The sequence below is a fragment of the Pseudoliparis swirei genome, chromosome 4 (genome assembly GCF_029220125.1).
Source record: "Pseudoliparis swirei isolate HS2019 ecotype Mariana Trench chromosome 4, NWPU_hadal_v1, whole genome shotgun sequence".
In the NCBI taxonomy this organism is placed as follows: domain Eukaryota; kingdom Metazoa; phylum Chordata; class Actinopteri; order Perciformes; family Liparidae; genus Pseudoliparis; species Pseudoliparis swirei.
This window is the reverse complement of record NC_079391.1, coordinates 19,830,077-19,846,278: the sequence shown is the minus strand read 5'-3', so window position 1 is coordinate 19,846,278 and position 16,202 is coordinate 19,830,077. Positions and strand designations below refer to the sequence as shown.

Sequence of the window (16,202 nt, the reverse complement as noted above, 5' to 3'; positions counted from 1 at the left end):
TCTGCAGACCAGCGGGGAGAAGGTGAGTCGGTTGAGTCTGGTAGACTTGGCTGGAAGCGAGCGAGCAGCAAAGACTGGAGCGGCAGGGGAACGGCTGAAGGAGGGAAGCAACATCAACAAGTACGCGAAAGCAGTTCAAGAGACACACAAACATTAGTGTCCCGCCCCATCAGCTGTTTCTTCGAGTCTTTGCCCCATAAATGATCTACAGATGTTTTGTGTTCTTTTCCAAGACATTTTTTTCTAACCGCAGCTACTTGACTTCCAACTAAATCGTAGAATGATGCCAAGTGAATGTGTCTGGAAACCCTCAAAACCAGCTTGATTTTTAGATGATCCCATAACATGGAGGACATACCAATATCAACATTTGAACAGATACATGAAACGTGGATGTGTGTGTTGGTCAGGTCTCTCACCACGCTGGGCCTTGTGATCTCGGCGCTAGCTGAACAGGGAACAACAAAGAACAAGAACAAGTTTGTTCCTTACAGAGACTCTGTTCTGACGTGGCTGCTGAAGGTACGCACACGTACACGTCCACTGTAGCCTCGTCCCTCTTGTTTGACTATCCAGTGCATGTTCTTTATTGTCGTTATAATTTCCCTTTGTGTCCTGTCTCCTCCTCCTCCAGGACTGTCTGGGCGGCAACAGTCGCACGGCGATGGTTGCAACCGTGAGTCCATCAGCTGACAACTATGAGGAGACGCTGTCGACGCTGCGCTATGCAGACCGAGCGAAGAGCATCGTCAACCACGCGGTCGTCAATGAGGACCCCAACGCCCGCATCATCAGGGAACTCCGAGAGGAAGTAGAGAAACTGCGAGTACAACTGACTCAGGCAGAGGTGAGTGGTCTTTGTAATCCTTGAACTCAGCCCGTATAAATATCTGTTTTCCCATAGTCTCACTGCTGTTTCATCTTTTTCTCCCCAGTCTTTGAAGGCTCCCGAGCTGAAGGACCGTCTGGAAGAGTCCGAAAAGTTGATTCACGATATGACCATCACGTGGGAGGAGAAGCTTCGCAAAACGGAGGAGGTTGCACAGGTGGGACACACAGTTGTGAATATATGGTTATTAAACCAAATGTATTGAGCTTGAATACATAATCACTATATTTGGTAAAAAAAAGAAAAACTTTATAAATTGGATGACAGTGTGTGAATGGGATCTCTGTCTGTTTTGCAGGAGCGCCAGAAGCAGTTGGAAAGTCTGGGAATTTCTCTACAGTCTTCCGGGATTAAAGTTGGAGACGATAAGAGTTTTCTTGTCAACCTGAACGCCGATCCTGCCCTCAACGAACTGCTGGTGTACTATCTGAAGGTACACGCAGAATACCAAGCAAAATTGTCACAGAAATTGAACTCAATTCAAGTGTTTCACACTATTTTCAATCCATCTTCACGGTTCAAACATAACATCTCAACTCAAGCTCTTTGGTTTAGAGAAACGGAAGTTCCATTTCCTGCTGGCTTCGCAAGATCTAGTTGTCATCTGACTGAAAGCGGGTGCTGGTGGAAAACAGTGTTCTGTGTGTTGGGAGACCTCAAGACAGGAATTATACCAAATTTAAAAACACAAAACAGTTTTTGAAAACTGAGCTGACGTTAAGATGGGCAAGTTCAGAGCAGATAAAGATGTATAACAAGAGCGTCTGTGATTGCTTTTTGAAAAACAAAAGTTTGTGTGTAGACTTTAATCCAGTAGACATGACAAGTAAATTGTATTGTCCAACCCTGCTGCTTACGTTTAGTCATACGTCAAACCTTGTTTCTCAGGAACACACAAAGGTGGGCTCAGCGGACTCTCAGGACATCCAGCTGTGCGGCATGGGTATCCAGGCCGAACACTGCGTCATCGACATAGCGGCGGATTCTGCCGTTGTCCTCAGTCCTTACCGCAATGCTCGGTAAGGAACACCAACATCACACACCTCAAAGTCTGCGCGTGTACGTGGAAAAAAAGCTCCGGCTGCTGCGGTTTGGAGTTGTGTTACCACTGGAGACATCGGTCGTAATCCGTCAATCCTGATGTCATTGCTGTCTGTATTGTGTTTCTAGGACATGTGTTAATGGTTCTCCAGTGACCAGTGCTCTGCAGCTTCACCATGGCGACCGAATCTTCTGGGGAAACAACCACTTCTTCAGGTAATTCATCAAATATTACTCAATATTTGGTTGGTTAATGGGTGAGTTGGTTTATCAGTTGATATATTTTTGATTGGTTTGTCGGTTGGCTGTTTTTTATTCCCCCAACCTGTAGGCACAATAAATATAATTCAAAATAAATTTTACACAAGTTGGCGCCCCTTTTAATTACATATAACTTTCTTCGATATAAATATTTACTCACTTTATTTGAGTTCTTATTTAAAAACACACAGTTCTTGCGTGTATCTCAAATGTCTGTTATGTCCTAGCACATTTCTGCACCAGCTCCCCGCAAGAAGGATTCAAATTACAGCAACATTTAAAAAACATATACCACATATCGCTGATTAACAGATCCATACCAAAAATGTTGATGGATTAACTGAACACCCTACCTGCAGGATCAACCTGCCGAAACGGCGCTCTCGGGGAGCTGAGGACGAGGAGGGGGAGGGTGGCGTGATGAAGAACAGTGGAAGCAGTGAGCAGCTGGATGCAGATGGCGACACAGCCAGCGAAGTGTCCAGTGACGTCAGCTTCTCCTACGAGTTCGCCCAGACAGAGGTCATGATGAAGGCCCTGGGCAATGATGGTAAGGCGGCGTTAAGGTTCTAAACATCGAACAAAACATTTGGAAATTTGTGTTTGGTAGATTATGTCTCTGTTGTAACAATGCTTCTCAGCAATACATTGTTTACCCCGGGAAAGCCTGTTGATTTCCCTTTTTTAAATGTGCCCAATTTGTAAGGAACATGCATTTGTGGGATGAGCAGCACAGCTGGGTATGTGGGTCGAGCCCATGAACAATTTTCCACATCATCTCTGCCAACGCCCAAACGGCTTATTCTGCCCGTGCTATGGACTCTTGTTTGGTGGATTGGATGATTGAAGTCTATCAGGAACGAGGAAGAAACAATACCATTTCATTTGAATAATTGAACAAACACAACCGCAACAGCCTGGTGCCTCCTCCTCATGCTGGTCCCCAGCCGGCTCACACACTGCTGTGGGGTGGCAGTCCACTCCTCAAGCAGGATTTGTTACAAGTCAGCCAATGTGGTTGTGTTGGTCACTGGAGCACGAGCAGCACGCCCACGCTGATCCCACAAGTGTTCAATTGGGTTGAGGTCAGGACTGTTCATGTTTCTTATAAATTGGGCAGCGTTTAAAAGGGAAATAAACAGGCTGTCCAATGGTATAACATGCATCGCCAAGAAGTATTGTGACAACAGAGACATAATGTACCAAACACAAACCTCAGAACTTTTAGTTTGATGTTTATATACTGCATGGACTGAGCATTAGTTAGTGTAGTCTCCCATGTTTTCTGACTCCTCTACGTCTTGTCCCGTCAGACCCAATGCAAGTAGTCTTGCAATCTCTGGAGAGGCAGCATGAGGAGGAGAAGCGCTCCGCTCTGGAGCGGCAGAGACAAATGTACGAGCAGGAACTCCAGCAGCTCCGCAAGAAGCTCAACCCGGACCGCCTGTCGACCGGCCTTTCTGGAGGGTCGGCGTCAGGCCAGCAAGGTCCAGGACAGCAGTCTCACTACCGCAGCCTGGAGAGACTCAGCATGGGAGGGATGAGTCATTCCACCAGCGCTCAGAGCAGACTGAGACAGTGGAATGAGGAACGGTTAGTCTACACACTGGATTAATTTGAATGTTTTATTTTCATTTGGATATAAATGAAAACTAAACACCACCTTGTTCCATTCCCTCCTCGCCTCCGTCTCCCCTTCTTCCCTGCCCCCTCCTCCTCCAGGGAAGCGGTGTTGGTCAGGAGTCTGCGGCGGTTGAGGGAGCAGATTGTGAGGGCAAACCTCCTGGTGCAAGAAGCCTGCTTCATCTCGGAGGAGCTGGAGCGACACACGGAGTACAGAGTCACTCTGCAAATCCCCTCAGACAACCTCAACGCAAACCGCAAGGTCTTTCTCACACACACACACACACACACACACACACACACACACACACACACACACACAGCATGTAGACACTCGCACATGCACAGATCTCCCTGTCATCTGTTTTAGTCCAGACAAATCCCAAAATACATCTGTGTGTTTATAGAGGGACGCAGTGCTCAGTGAACCAGCGATTCAGGTTCGACGCCGGTGTCGTGGGAAGCAGATCTGGAGTCTGGAGAAGATGGAAAACCGTCTGGTTGACATGAGAGAGCTCTACCAAGAGTGGCAGGACTACCATCTCAATAACCAGGACAACCCTGTGAGTATACTTGACTAATTTGCCATGTGAAACTTTGCATAACCCTGCCAGGTCACTAGGACAACACTGTCTTTAAGCAGAAGTACACGATCTCAAGCAAGAACTAAACGACTGTATTAAGTGTGTTCTGAGAAATGAGGATGTGAGCTTATGGAATCGTACGTCACGAGCACTGTTGAGTCCTATTTGTGGTTAAGATATTCTGAAACTCGTATTTCAGTAAAAGAAAGTTGTCCTGTGTTTTATTCCATATTCTCCTCATTTTCTTGTTCAGGTGATGCGCTCGTATTTACGTCGTGCAGACCCGTTCTTTGATGAGCAGGAGAACCACAGTCTGATCGGCGTTGCAAACGTCTTCCTTTCCTGTCTGTTCTACGACGTCAAGATGCAGTACGCTATTCCCATCATCAACCAGAAGGGGGAGGTAGGTAGTCCCAGACCGGTTGGTTATTGATTTGATTCCTCCATCACTTTGTTATAAAAAAGGGAATCAAAAAGGAATCAGAGCTTGGGGGAGAGTCTCCAGACTTGGGGTATTATACATTTATTTAATGTTGTTTCTGATGTGGTTTCTAAATTCCAAGCAGCTGCTTCGGTTCTTCTCGGTGACACCCACCCATAATGACTTCCATTGAGATCAGCAGTCTTTTAGATTATGGATTATCATGGATGTCAGAGTTAAAAGTCACATGATTGTCAGATGATAATCATGTTGCCAGAATGCTTAAGTATGGCAAAATGCTATAAAGGTTGTAACAAGTCTAAGTACATTTCAGCTTGATGTTTACAGTAGAACTCCAAATGGTGAATGAGTAGCTTTGGAGTTGATCAACTTTCATACACAGACCAATCTTCTATGAACGATTAGAGGTAAAGGTGTTTTATAATGTTTCCCCGTCTCCTCTACGGTGGTCAGGTGGCAGGGCGTCTTCATGTGGAGGTGGTGAGGGTTGGAGGGGGATTAGAGGACAGCATGGCCGGAGGAGATGAAGCCGACAACAATCAAGACACTGAAATGCAGGATCGCAAACTGGTCTGCATGGTAAGACGGAGAGGAGTACACGATCTCTGGCACGGTCCTGCACTGTACTGCAGAAAGGTTTGTTTTGAAATGACTTTTGACCCGTGTTCCTGCTCCAGATTAAGATCCTGCAGGCCACTGGTCTTCCCCAGTACCTGTCCAACTTCGTCTTCTGTCAGTATTCCTTCTGGGACCAACCTGAGCCCATCATCGTGGCTCCTGAAGTAGACCCAGCATCCTCATCGCCCAGCGCCAAGGACCCACACTGCATGGTGGTGTTTGACAGCTGCAAGGTGAAGCCTGGGAGGGAGGAGGCAACTGTACTCGTCGTTGTGTTAAACTGACGCATAGGGAACTGGAAAGCTTATATATCTGTAGAAGGTGATGTCAGGGGGACATTTCATTTATAAGTTGCTGTATCTTTCTTTGGTCCTGTAGGAGGTCGCAGTGTCGGTGACGGAGGATTTCATCGAATACCTGACTGAAGGGGCAGTTGCCATCGAGGTATTTGGACACAGACAAGCTGATGCCGGAAGAAACCACGCCCTGTGGGACCTCAGCATCATCCAGGCAAAGACACGCACACTACGAGACAGGTAAACAGTCATCTTTGACTTTTCGCATTCCCCTTTGCTTTCCGGTAAATTATGAGAAAACCTGATGCGCTGGTGTTGCCCAGATGTGCTGACGATGCTTCTTTTTGTAGGTGGAGTGAAGTAACGCGTCGCCTGGAGCTGTGGATTCAAATCCTAGAGATAAACGAGAGTGGAGACTTTGTCCCGGTGGAAGTGGTTCCTGCTCGGGATGAGCGGACCGGGGGAATCTTCCAGCTTCGGCAGGTAAGAGCGGAGCCCCAACGCAACCCACAGTCGACTTCATCACAGCAGCTGGAACCAGCAAACGTCCGCTGGAAAGCCAGCTGCTAAATATTTTCTGAACGTCTGCGTCCTGTTCCTCCTCCTCTCCAGGGTCAGTCGAGGCGAATCCAGGTGGACTTGCGTTCGGTACAGGACTCGGGCACCATGCCTCTGATAGCAGAAATACTGCTCGCAGTGTCGGTCGGTTGTGTGGAGATCCGAAACACGGCAACCGAGCAGGAGGGGGATGAGATGGACAGCTATCAGGTAGACCAGTCGACTACAGCTCTAGCCACGGCTCGTTTGCCTCTTTCACTAAATTGAATTCCAAGTGAACCAAAGCCAAAGATGATTAACTGGCCGCCTTGTTGTACAGGAAGGAGACCTAGAACGTTTGCGGCGGCAGTGGTTAGCTGCTCTCACCAAGAGACAGGAATACCTGGACCAGCACCTGCAGAGCCTGGTCGGCAAAGAAGGTAAAACACACCGAAGTATACCAACATTCATAAAAACAAGCTTGCACATTACAACAAAGTCTGCCCTCTCTTTGAGTTGTGTGCTGCCCTTTTAGTGTAGAAAGTGTTCAACCGATGACCGTTGTTGTACAGAAAAAAACGAGGATGACATGGAGAGGGAGGCCCAGCTGCTGGAGTGGCGCTTGACTCTGACGGAGGAGAGAAACGCTGTCATGGTGCCCTCTGCTGGCAGCGGCATTCCTGGAGCACCCGCTGAATGGTATGACACACGGCAGCATGTGTGTGCGTTTCTCATGAATATTTCCTTGTGCAGGCCTCTCTCAACTTTACATCCTTAAGGCACGGATAAGTATGTCTTTGTTGATTTCCGTGTGTTCACAGGGTTCCTCTGCCGGGCATGGAGACTCATATTCCTGTCCTCTTCCTCAACCTCAAACGTATGGCACTTCTTTGCTAAATATAATAAGCCTGCTCGCATGTTGTTTCTCTTCTACTCGCTGGCTGATTTGCAATGTGTTCTGCTGGCTTTCCGTAGCTGAAGACCTCAGCTCTCTAGAGCAGTTTGAAGTTCCAGAGGCCGGAGGTTGGGACGCCACCCTGAGTGGAGAGGACGAGGACGACTTCTTTGACCTACAGATCGTCAAACACTACGACGGAGAGGTGAGGATGATGATGGAGCCTTGTGAGGTATTTTTCCCCCCCGAGGATGTCCGGTTGGGAAACCGTGTCATTAGCTAAGCGTCTTTGTCGACCCCTGCAGGTCAAAGCAGAGGCATCGTGGGACTCTACCATCCACGAGTGTCCCCAGCTCAGTCGTGGGGGGGCGTGGCCGGAGCAGCGGGTGTACCTGACGATCCGAGTGGTGGTGCAGCTCAGCCACCCCGCTGACATGCAGCTGGTACTGAGGAAGAGGATCTGCGTCAACGTCAACCCGGGCCGCCAGGGTTTTGCACAAAACTTTCTCAGAAGGATGTCCACCCGCAGCACCATACCTGGCTGCGGGGTCACCTTCGAGGTGGTCTCTAACATCCCTGGGGTAAGGCCAGGAGAAGATGGCAGGCCTCTAGTGTTTTGCCATAGAAACGTTTAGCTGGCTGGATTATCTATTACAAATCTTTGATGACATTTTTGTCTCATCAGGACGCGCCTGGTTCAGAGGACAGGGAGATGCTGGCCAACCTCGCCGCCAGCGCACACAACAGCGATTCAGCTGACGACGAGGCCGCAATTGAGAAATACCTCCGCAGTGTCCTCAGTCTGGAGAACATCCTGACTCTGGATAGACTCAGACAGGTTAGTGAATCTCTCAAGTAGATGGAAGTTATATATATTTATCGAAAAGCAGTATTCAGTCAGACAGAATATGTGAAGTTTTAACACACTGCAGCCTAGAAGATACATGGCTTGCTTCATTACTATATTTATCATCGTTGTAATTTATTTATTTTTACACTTTGCACATTCTAATCTGTTGCAATGTGCTATATGTGTGTTGTAGGAGGTGGCAGTGAAGGAGCAACTGTCTAGCAGAGGGAAGAGCAATAGACGGAGCATCAGTTCTCCGTCTGTCCACAGGGTAAACACATATAGTATGACATTAAAATGCACTGCAGGATCATTTAAATATGTACAAAATCAATATACTCTCTCTGTCCATCCATCCTCAGCTGTCTGGAAGTAGACAAGACCTGTCCACAACCTGCCTGGACGACAAGGTAACCCCATTTGCCTCCTGCCTCTACATGTTGACTCCTCTCAGCAGCAGCTGGTCAGAGTGATGAGTTAGAGTATGATGTACTACATCAAACCAACGTCCTTTTGTCTCTCTGCCTGTCTGTGTCTCAGGGTCGATGGGAGAGTCAGCAAGATATCTTCATGCCTTCACAGTTTTATCGCACCCTCCCCCGGCCCGCCTCTTCCCCTTCCACCTACTCCACCTCCCTGTGTTCATCCTCGACTCCCTTCGGCATTTCGCCCCCACAGAACCAGGAGCCAGAGCAAGGTAAACCTCCCTCTGCCCCTCCTCTCTCCTCTAGTATACTTCCTATGCCCCCTTTCCTACACACTCCCAACTTCTCCTCTCCTCCTAGTTATTTCACCTGTCTCTCCTTAACCGGTTCATCTATTTCTACTCCATGCTGGTTCATGAGACTCCACTCCTTATGTTTGATGTCGCCAAAAATATAATGATGTCATTGTTTACGTTACCAAATGCTGGGTCCCCGTGCTCTGTTCCCTTTCTCCCCGTCAAAAGTGATGCGTCTCTTTGCTGCCGGCTCCTTTTGTTGCCGCTTACATCCATGACTTCCTTCCCATCCCTCCTCCTGATCATTTTAAAGCTTTCCCGTGTAGTGTCTCTGATCAGTCTGATTAAATAGTCTCATAGTGATTTACTGTGCATGTCAGAATTCATGTGATTGTGACTTGGTTTAGATTAATTCCGTCAACAAAATGAATAGTTGTTTTGAACGTTTTCTCTCATTGTAATTGCTAAATCAACCGTTGGTGTGTCTCATTGCTGGCTGATGTCTTCTTCCGGCAGTCTATCACTGTGTTGTTGGGTGTGTTTTGGGCCATTTCCTGGACCTGCTTTCAACTTTCTCTTAATCTTTCACACCTCCTCTACCTCCCACACCTGCTCCACTTTTTCCTCTCCTCGCCTCTCCTCTGCCTCTCCTCTTCTCTGCCTCTCCTCCTCACCCCCCTCTCCACAGGTCGCTCAGGACTTGCTGCCTCTTATCTTTCAGTTAAGGCGCTGGTCCCTCAGATGCCCAAACTGCTCAAGTCTCTGTTTCCAGCTCGTGATGAAAAGAAGGAGCTGAGACCGTCGCCACAAAACCAGCAGGTCAGCAGAGCATCGCTTTGTTCTCCTGTGTGAATGGTGGAGCGGGCTGGGGCCCAGTTGGCCTCGCGGATTACAAATAACAACTCTATAATTAGTACTGAATGATGCCAATGAAGTCCAACTGTGGCAGGAAGGTACAGGAATGCAAACATGTGCACGTGTTGTCGTGTCATGACCTTGTTTGTTGTTACCCGGCAGCAGGTCCCTCGCATCGTGACATCAGGAGGGGACGACAATCGAGTGAAAGCAGAGACGGTGAGATTGGTTCACTTCCCTTCGCGACTTTCTTTTGTTTTGTCCCGTGTCGCTCAGATTGAGATTTTATGTAACTATTCGATTTTATCAATATGGGTTTTGATTTGTGCAAAACATTGCAAAAATCCTTTGCTTTTTGTGAATTTGTAATTGGATGACATGATTGGTCTGTGGATGAGCACTGCAGCTTTCATCCATCTGATGCACAGTCTGACTCCAGCTGCACAACGCTGACCGCAGTTGCAGTCCCTCTGGACATAAATTGTCTCCTGCCATACTGCGTTAGAGGGTCGGTGCAGATATTTATTGCTGCCCCCTCCCCCCCATAAATATCGTGACTGACGCAGACAGTGAATCAGAAGAGGCTGAGGTCATCCTGTATGTTGGTCAGTGTGAGCTGAGCTCCAGACGGATCACACACCTCTCTGTTAGACCCTCTGCCTGGGAAATACTCCGTCTTATCAACCTCTTCAACCAACTGTTCTGCTTCCTTATTGTTTACTGGTGTGTGTGTGTGTGGGGGGGGGGTGGGGGGCTGGCTTTGTTCCAAAGACCTTTTCATGTATTTACTCATTAGCCCAGAGGGGGACTGTGTTCTTTTTTGCTGTTGCGCAGTGTGCGGCTACGAATGTCAATGTTGTGTCATGCTGCACATAACAGATCCGAGATTTAGGAGTACCTGATTGGTCTAAAGAGTGATTGGGACATTTTTGGGGAAGTTGATTATTATTGTTGATCTTTGTCCTGTTTTGCCTTGCACTCTCTCGTCTGTCCCTCTGTTCCCGTGGCAACTGTTGGCTTCCTGTAGACTGCAGTTCTACGGCCCCCAGCCAAAGAGAGACGGACAGAGTTCCCAGAGGTCCCTCCTCTTCCTGTGCATGACCCGCATGACATCAGCCCCCTCAGCCAGTCATCAAGCGGATACTTCTCCAGTAGTGTTTCTACGGTTACCCTGTCCGACGTCCTCCAACCCTCCTCCTCGTCGTCCTCCCTCCTGGCTGTCGAGGCGGCGTTACCCACAACCCCCCAGCAGCAGGGCGCTGACAGGAACAATGTTGTAACCTCTCCTTCTCAGTGTGGCACCAAGACAGCCGCCGTTACTCCACCCGCCTCCCACAGCTCAGCCAATCACAACAACAGCACTGTAGAAAACTCCTTCCCTGAACACCAGCTCGTCAACTCGGGAGGAGGAGGAGGCTTTGAGAGGCTGGAAATCTTTCTGGACGATGACGTGTGCAGCCAGGATGACGTGCTGCCCGATTGGCTGACAGAAGGGGCGTGTGTTACAGTAGGAAGCAATAAGGCCGGGACCGTGCGTTATGTGGGAATGACGCAGTTCGCTGAAGGAGTGTGGGTGGGTGTGGAACTGGACACCCCTGTAGGTAAGTAAACAATTAAAGGGCCACGACACACAAAATACGTAAATACATGAGAAACCACTTCCCCCAACACCATGTTTCCATGGAGTAAAAGAGTACACTGTATTTTTGTAATAGTCACAATTTTTGATTTGTCGTGTACTGCCTTTGATTGGTGGAGCTGACCACAGATTACTTACGAGGGCATCCGGCTGCCGCTCATGGCCTCCTTTGTTTTCCTCCCCGCAGGTAAAAATGACGGGTCGGTCGGAGGTCAACGGTATTTCCACTGCAAACCGGGTTACGGGGTGCTGGTTCGCCCGGACCGGCTCTCCGACCGCGATCCGACCAGCCGGCGCACGGGAGACTTCGCTGCTCCCGCCTACGTCCCTGTGTTGCGAGGAGAAGCCATTGTTGCCCGCCGGGGGGAGAACCGCAAGTCCTGGAGCAGTTGAGACAGGGAAAGTAGGAGCTGGATGGGAGAGATGAACTCCCTGCAGCCCTCTTCCTCCTCCTCTTCTTCTTCCTCCCAGCTATGCAACGGGCTGAAACATCCGAACTGACACACTGCCGACCCTCCTATTGTTTAAAGACACACTCACTACATCCATTAATGAGCAATGGATGTAAAAGGACAATAAAGACAATGAAGAGATCATGCAGAGCGAAGGCAACGAAGTTGATGGAAGACTATGAGAGTACGTACAAGTCCGTGGAAGGACTGTTTATCATGTGGGAAGAAAATGCTAAATGAATGGTGGTCACTGGGAAGACTGCTGAGTGAATGCGGGGAGTGGGAAACATTTCCCTGAGATGCTCTGAGCTGACGGACAGGGATGCAAACTAGTCATTTATAAAAAATCCCAGTTCTATTCTGAGATTATATATTTAAACTTTAAGGTGAATACAAAACACTTCTAGAATGAAAAGGCTTCATCTTTTCCACTTGGATGATGGCTATTATAATTATTAATATTTGCCTCTTTGGTTTCTTCTATCCACTACATTATTCGTAGTCAGAACTTTGAGCAATATTTAATAGATTTTTAATGTTTCTTTTGCGTTTGTTATTCTTTCACATCTCACTATCATGAGCTTTTGACAAAAAAAAGACACATTAATATTCCTTTTATACTTGGGACCAGTCACACTGTGCGTTTGCATCCCTGGATACGACGTCTCGGCTCCGCTCCCCTCAACTCGGACTAAACTCTTTGATTATCTGTTTGAGACTCGTCTCTTCCGCCTGGACTCCTTCTTATGTTTTGAAGATAGCTCCTCCCAGAATGTGCCTTCACCATGGCTTGGTTTGCATTTGTATCTTCTCTTTTATTTAATTTCTGTTATCAGTGTTTTCGTTGAGGAGAATGACTCGTGCAGTGTGAGGTGATCTCAGGGACCGCAGAGGAGGGGAAAGGATGAGGTGTGTGTGTGTGTGTGTGTGTGTGTTGGTGAAGACTGTAAGGCAGGAGGAGGCGTGTCCTTTAGCGGGACAAAGCCGCTGTGGGAGGAAATTGCTTGTAATGGGCTTTAAAAGTAGATTTTGCACTGGAGGCGTTGGCGAGGAGCATCGGGATGTCCGTGGGGTCGGGCAGCGGGGCGGAGAGGCAGCCCGAGCCAACGAGTGGCGTGGAAACGGTTGTCGATGACGTCGGTCTAAGCCGGCCTCAGTCGGGGGCTGTCTTGGCACCAGGCCATCCGCCCGCTGCGACGGACGGTCTGGACACTAGGGGGCGTGGTGGCGCTCCGGTGAGGTCGGTGGGAATGGGCATGTGTCGCGTGTTGAGGAGAAGAAAGTGAGCTGGGCAGCAGAAGCTCTGCGGGGTATTTAGACGCTCGGGAAGATAATTGATTTGCTTCTATACATTTAGTTTTTGTGTTCATTAATTTCCAAACGGGAGAAGAATAACTGGGAGAACGAGCAGGAACGCCCGGCAAGATGATGTGGCAGACTTTGGGATAAAAGGAAAAACATATTTTCCTATTGAGCATCACATTCCAGAGGGACTCTCCACATCGACGGGGACCTTTCCTCTGCGTGCTCAGATGTGGGCAAAGCGTCCGCAGCAGGACTCTGTGTCCAGACGCTCAACGTCTCCCACCTCCCACGAGGAAAGTGGAGCGGCGTGTGCGACCAGGACTTAAAGTAAAAGGGGCGCTCCTCCTCTTTCACACATGAGAGCGCAGTTTACTCGTGAGGAGTTTTAATGTCTCCCGGAGCTCTGGGAGAGCTTTACATCTGAGAAGGGGAGTGGTCCTTTGTGAATGACCTCCACTAAGGTCAGCGTGTGAAGAAGCGTCGGTCTCGCCAAGGGAGCGATGGGATCGACGTTCCGATTGGTCGATGATGGAAAAGTAATATTTCATCGGCATCACTCGGTTACTTTAATGTCTCGTTTATTAACGACTATTCTGAGTTCCTGATGATGACGAACATGAATGTGCTTATTATTATTATTATTCTACGTGTTTTCTATGACGCAGACACTTCTCATACGATGATGCACACGTATGACCACATCATCTGGAGGACGACGTGCACGTAAAAGCACTTTCATCGTCTTTTAATGGACACGTGTGTTTTTTTATCACGCATCTTCTTAATTCGAGAGGCCTGAATCTTACTATTTATATTTAAATGCCTGTACACATGCATTTATCGCATGAAAATTAATGAACGCCTTTTTATTTATTTTTTATTTTGCACAAATGGTTAAATGAAAATTGCTGCTATTAGCATTGTAAAATCTACCTGTAAATGGATCGGTTGATTAATCTAACGCTCTGGATCTCCTACTGTCTTCTAGATTGGGATTCCAGTAGTTTTGTTTATTTCTCTTCTTTCTTTTGTTAACCCCGGACGGAGAAGCTAAAGCCAGTGCTTTGGTTCGGTTTCTAAAAGGATCCTAAAAATGAGGCCCTTTCGTGAGCCTTTAAGATGAGCGGGGAGTAAAAAGGTCGCTTCTGAAGAGAAGGTGTAGTCTGGGTGGAGGAGACATGATGTCACCGTAGCTATAATCCATTTGTTTAATACCTGAGTCAGCAGTCCTCTGGTTGGTCGTTGCTATTGGTGGCTGTCGGGCAGGTTATTAGTTGGCCATTTGGGGAGTGGTTTGGAGGTTGGACTCCTGTTTGTTTTCTCGTCTGTGTGTGTGTGTGTCTCTGTGTGTGTGTGTGTGTGTGTGTTAGAGAGAGAGAGACCTGGCTCTGACTCAGTAATGTCTCCGAGTTCCTGCCAAGATGGGAAAATGACCACCAGCTGCCACTTTCCTTGATACACTTTAGGATTTCAGCTGAGGGGGGGGGCAATAAACTCTCTGGACTAGTTCTAAAGCCCCCCCCCCCCCCCCCCCCTGTGGCTGGTGGACTCTCCCGTCCTGGTCTTGGCTCGTGGTTCTGTTCTGGGGGTTCGAGATCGCTTCAGGCTGTTGGATGTCCCTCGCATGTGTTTGTGCCTCAGAAAACCACGTGACGAGTTTCTTCCTCACACGCTGTTTTCATATCGACGACGCTTCAGTTAATTTGCACATAAGCCCCCCCCCCCCCCTCCCCGAAAGAATGACTCGGTTCGCAGCGTTGTACGTGCATTACTTTATCAGATTCCGTGTGACGCTCACATCAGACTTAAAGAGGGACAGCGCCGCCTGCCTGAAGCCCGGCAGCCTTCCCACGAGGAGCTGTACGAAGAGGAAAGGAGTGTTCTGCTCCGAGTGGATGCGATGCCGCCGTGTCTGCTCCGGAGAGATTAGAGCAAAGCCAGAAGTGTTATTTATGTGACGGTCAACCCTCAGAACCACATCCAGTTTGACTTTTATTGATGCGATTTGTATCCCTGCATATTCCTATTTATCTGTTTAAATCTTCCCCTCACGATGTTCTTTGTTGCTGTTCTTGTGTTGAAAGCTTCCGCTTCATGTCTGCGCCGCGCTCCCTCCGGGTTCCTGTTGCTCGTCCTCTGGAGCCAGAACCGTCTCAACCAATCGCATCGCTGCTGTCCTCTGAAACTCATCGTTCATTCTGAAAATAATATGAAAATCGCTCTGGTTTACTGTTTTTAATTTCTCAAAAGACGGAGCAGCTTCTTCTTCCTTCGGTGATGAAGCTGCCGTCTGGTTTTAAATGGACGTCAAAGGGACTTGGGAATAAGTTTCTCACCGATTTAAGCTCCTGTATTACTGCCTTGCTCGAGGGACTGACTTCAACACAGGGAATTTTATATACCACCATAACATCTGAACCAGTGGCCTCGTAGCCCACCACTGCCCCACAGCAGCGGCCCCGAGGCTCACCTCCAGCTCCGAGCTGGGGTTCTGCTTTTAAACATTTTACCTGCAGAAAAGGATCCGGCTCTATTCTCTTTTTCTTTTTTGTTGTCAGCACCACGCGGACTCCTCCTCGTGTCCAGAGTGTTCTGCCAACTTCTTCCCTGAGGCCTTTTTTCTTTTTTTTCCTTTTTTTTAACTGACAGACTTTCAACCCACTTCGCTACTAAACTGGTGCTCCCCTCCCCTCAGTGTGTTCTCGCATATTACAATAAACCACACAGTCTCAGTGCAGCCCTGGTGCAGCTTTGTTTTTTTGTTACAATAACCAATTATTTCAACAGCCGAGGATATAGATAAGACTTCTCGTCTTGGTGCATTTGTTTTAAAAGGCAGTTGGTATCAACACAATGTTGTGTGTCTGGATGAAGGGTTTGCTATAACTAATATTTCAGACCGAGTTTATTTTCCACCTAATTTTAGTTTTTAACACCAGCGGACACAATGGACTTCCCCCTCTGTCTTGGGGTGTGAGCTCCAAATCTTTTGTGTAAGTGTATGTGTGTTTGTGTGTGTACACACGTTTGGGTTTTGATTAATTTTATTATTCGATGCTGCAATCCAAAGAGTAAATGTGTATTATAATACATTTTTATCATTATCTGAACAGTAATATGGTAGGAAAAAAATAAAGGCAGATTTAAAAGTTTGTTTATTGTTATTCTTCAACAACGTAACCGTTGAATCTCTT

General features: G+C 47.9%; 1 protein-coding gene across 6 annotated transcripts in view; it reads left to right on the top strand.

The window, feature by feature from the left end:
• kif13ba (kinesin family member 13Ba) overlaps nucleotides 1–16,160 on the top strand; it is a 41,560-nt gene extending 25,400 nt beyond the window's left edge. For 4 of the 6 annotated variants that reach the window (XM_056413649.1, XM_056413650.1, XM_056413654.1 and 1 more), the window contains 30 exons: nucleotides 8–120; nucleotides 411–522; nucleotides 635–847; nucleotides 936–1,046; nucleotides 1,188–1,322; nucleotides 1,778–1,908; nucleotides 2,060–2,146; nucleotides 2,551–2,741; nucleotides 3,505–3,784; nucleotides 3,914–4,076; nucleotides 4,222–4,377; nucleotides 4,652–4,801; nucleotides 5,294–5,419; nucleotides 5,518–5,691; nucleotides 5,837–5,994; nucleotides 6,105–6,237; nucleotides 6,367–6,522; nucleotides 6,632–6,731; nucleotides 6,864–6,990; nucleotides 7,113–7,168; nucleotides 7,267–7,391; nucleotides 7,492–7,767; nucleotides 7,872–8,024; nucleotides 8,230–8,307; nucleotides 8,399–8,446; nucleotides 8,577–8,733; nucleotides 9,446–9,576; nucleotides 9,775–9,831; nucleotides 10,640–11,213; nucleotides 11,439–16,160. In XM_056413649.1, coding sequence (XP_056269624.1) covers nucleotides 8–120; nucleotides 411–522; nucleotides 635–847; nucleotides 936–1,046; nucleotides 1,188–1,322; nucleotides 1,778–1,908; nucleotides 2,060–2,146; nucleotides 2,551–2,741; nucleotides 3,505–3,784; nucleotides 3,914–4,076; nucleotides 4,222–4,377; nucleotides 4,652–4,801; nucleotides 5,294–5,419; nucleotides 5,518–5,691; nucleotides 5,837–5,994; nucleotides 6,105–6,237; nucleotides 6,367–6,522; nucleotides 6,632–6,731; nucleotides 6,864–6,990; nucleotides 7,113–7,168; nucleotides 7,267–7,391; nucleotides 7,492–7,767; nucleotides 7,872–8,024; nucleotides 8,230–8,307; nucleotides 8,399–8,446; nucleotides 8,577–8,733; nucleotides 9,446–9,576; nucleotides 9,775–9,831; nucleotides 10,640–11,213; nucleotides 11,439–11,644 — 4,677 coding nt within the window. In that variant the 3' untranslated portion in view covers nucleotides 11,645–16,160. The remainder of the gene's footprint in view (nucleotides 1–7; nucleotides 121–410; nucleotides 523–634; nucleotides 848–935; nucleotides 1,047–1,187; nucleotides 1,323–1,777; nucleotides 1,909–2,059; nucleotides 2,147–2,550; nucleotides 2,742–3,504; nucleotides 3,785–3,913; nucleotides 4,077–4,221; nucleotides 4,378–4,651; nucleotides 4,802–5,293; nucleotides 5,420–5,517; nucleotides 5,692–5,836; nucleotides 5,995–6,104; nucleotides 6,238–6,366; nucleotides 6,523–6,631; nucleotides 6,732–6,863; nucleotides 6,991–7,112; nucleotides 7,169–7,266; nucleotides 7,392–7,491; nucleotides 7,768–7,871; nucleotides 8,025–8,229; nucleotides 8,308–8,398; nucleotides 8,447–8,576; nucleotides 8,734–9,445; nucleotides 9,577–9,774; nucleotides 9,832–10,639; nucleotides 11,214–11,438) is intronic. The other 2 variants (XM_056413651.1, XM_056413653.1) reach the window with 2 other exon arrangements.
• Nucleotides 16,161–16,202: the final 42 nt, after the last annotated feature.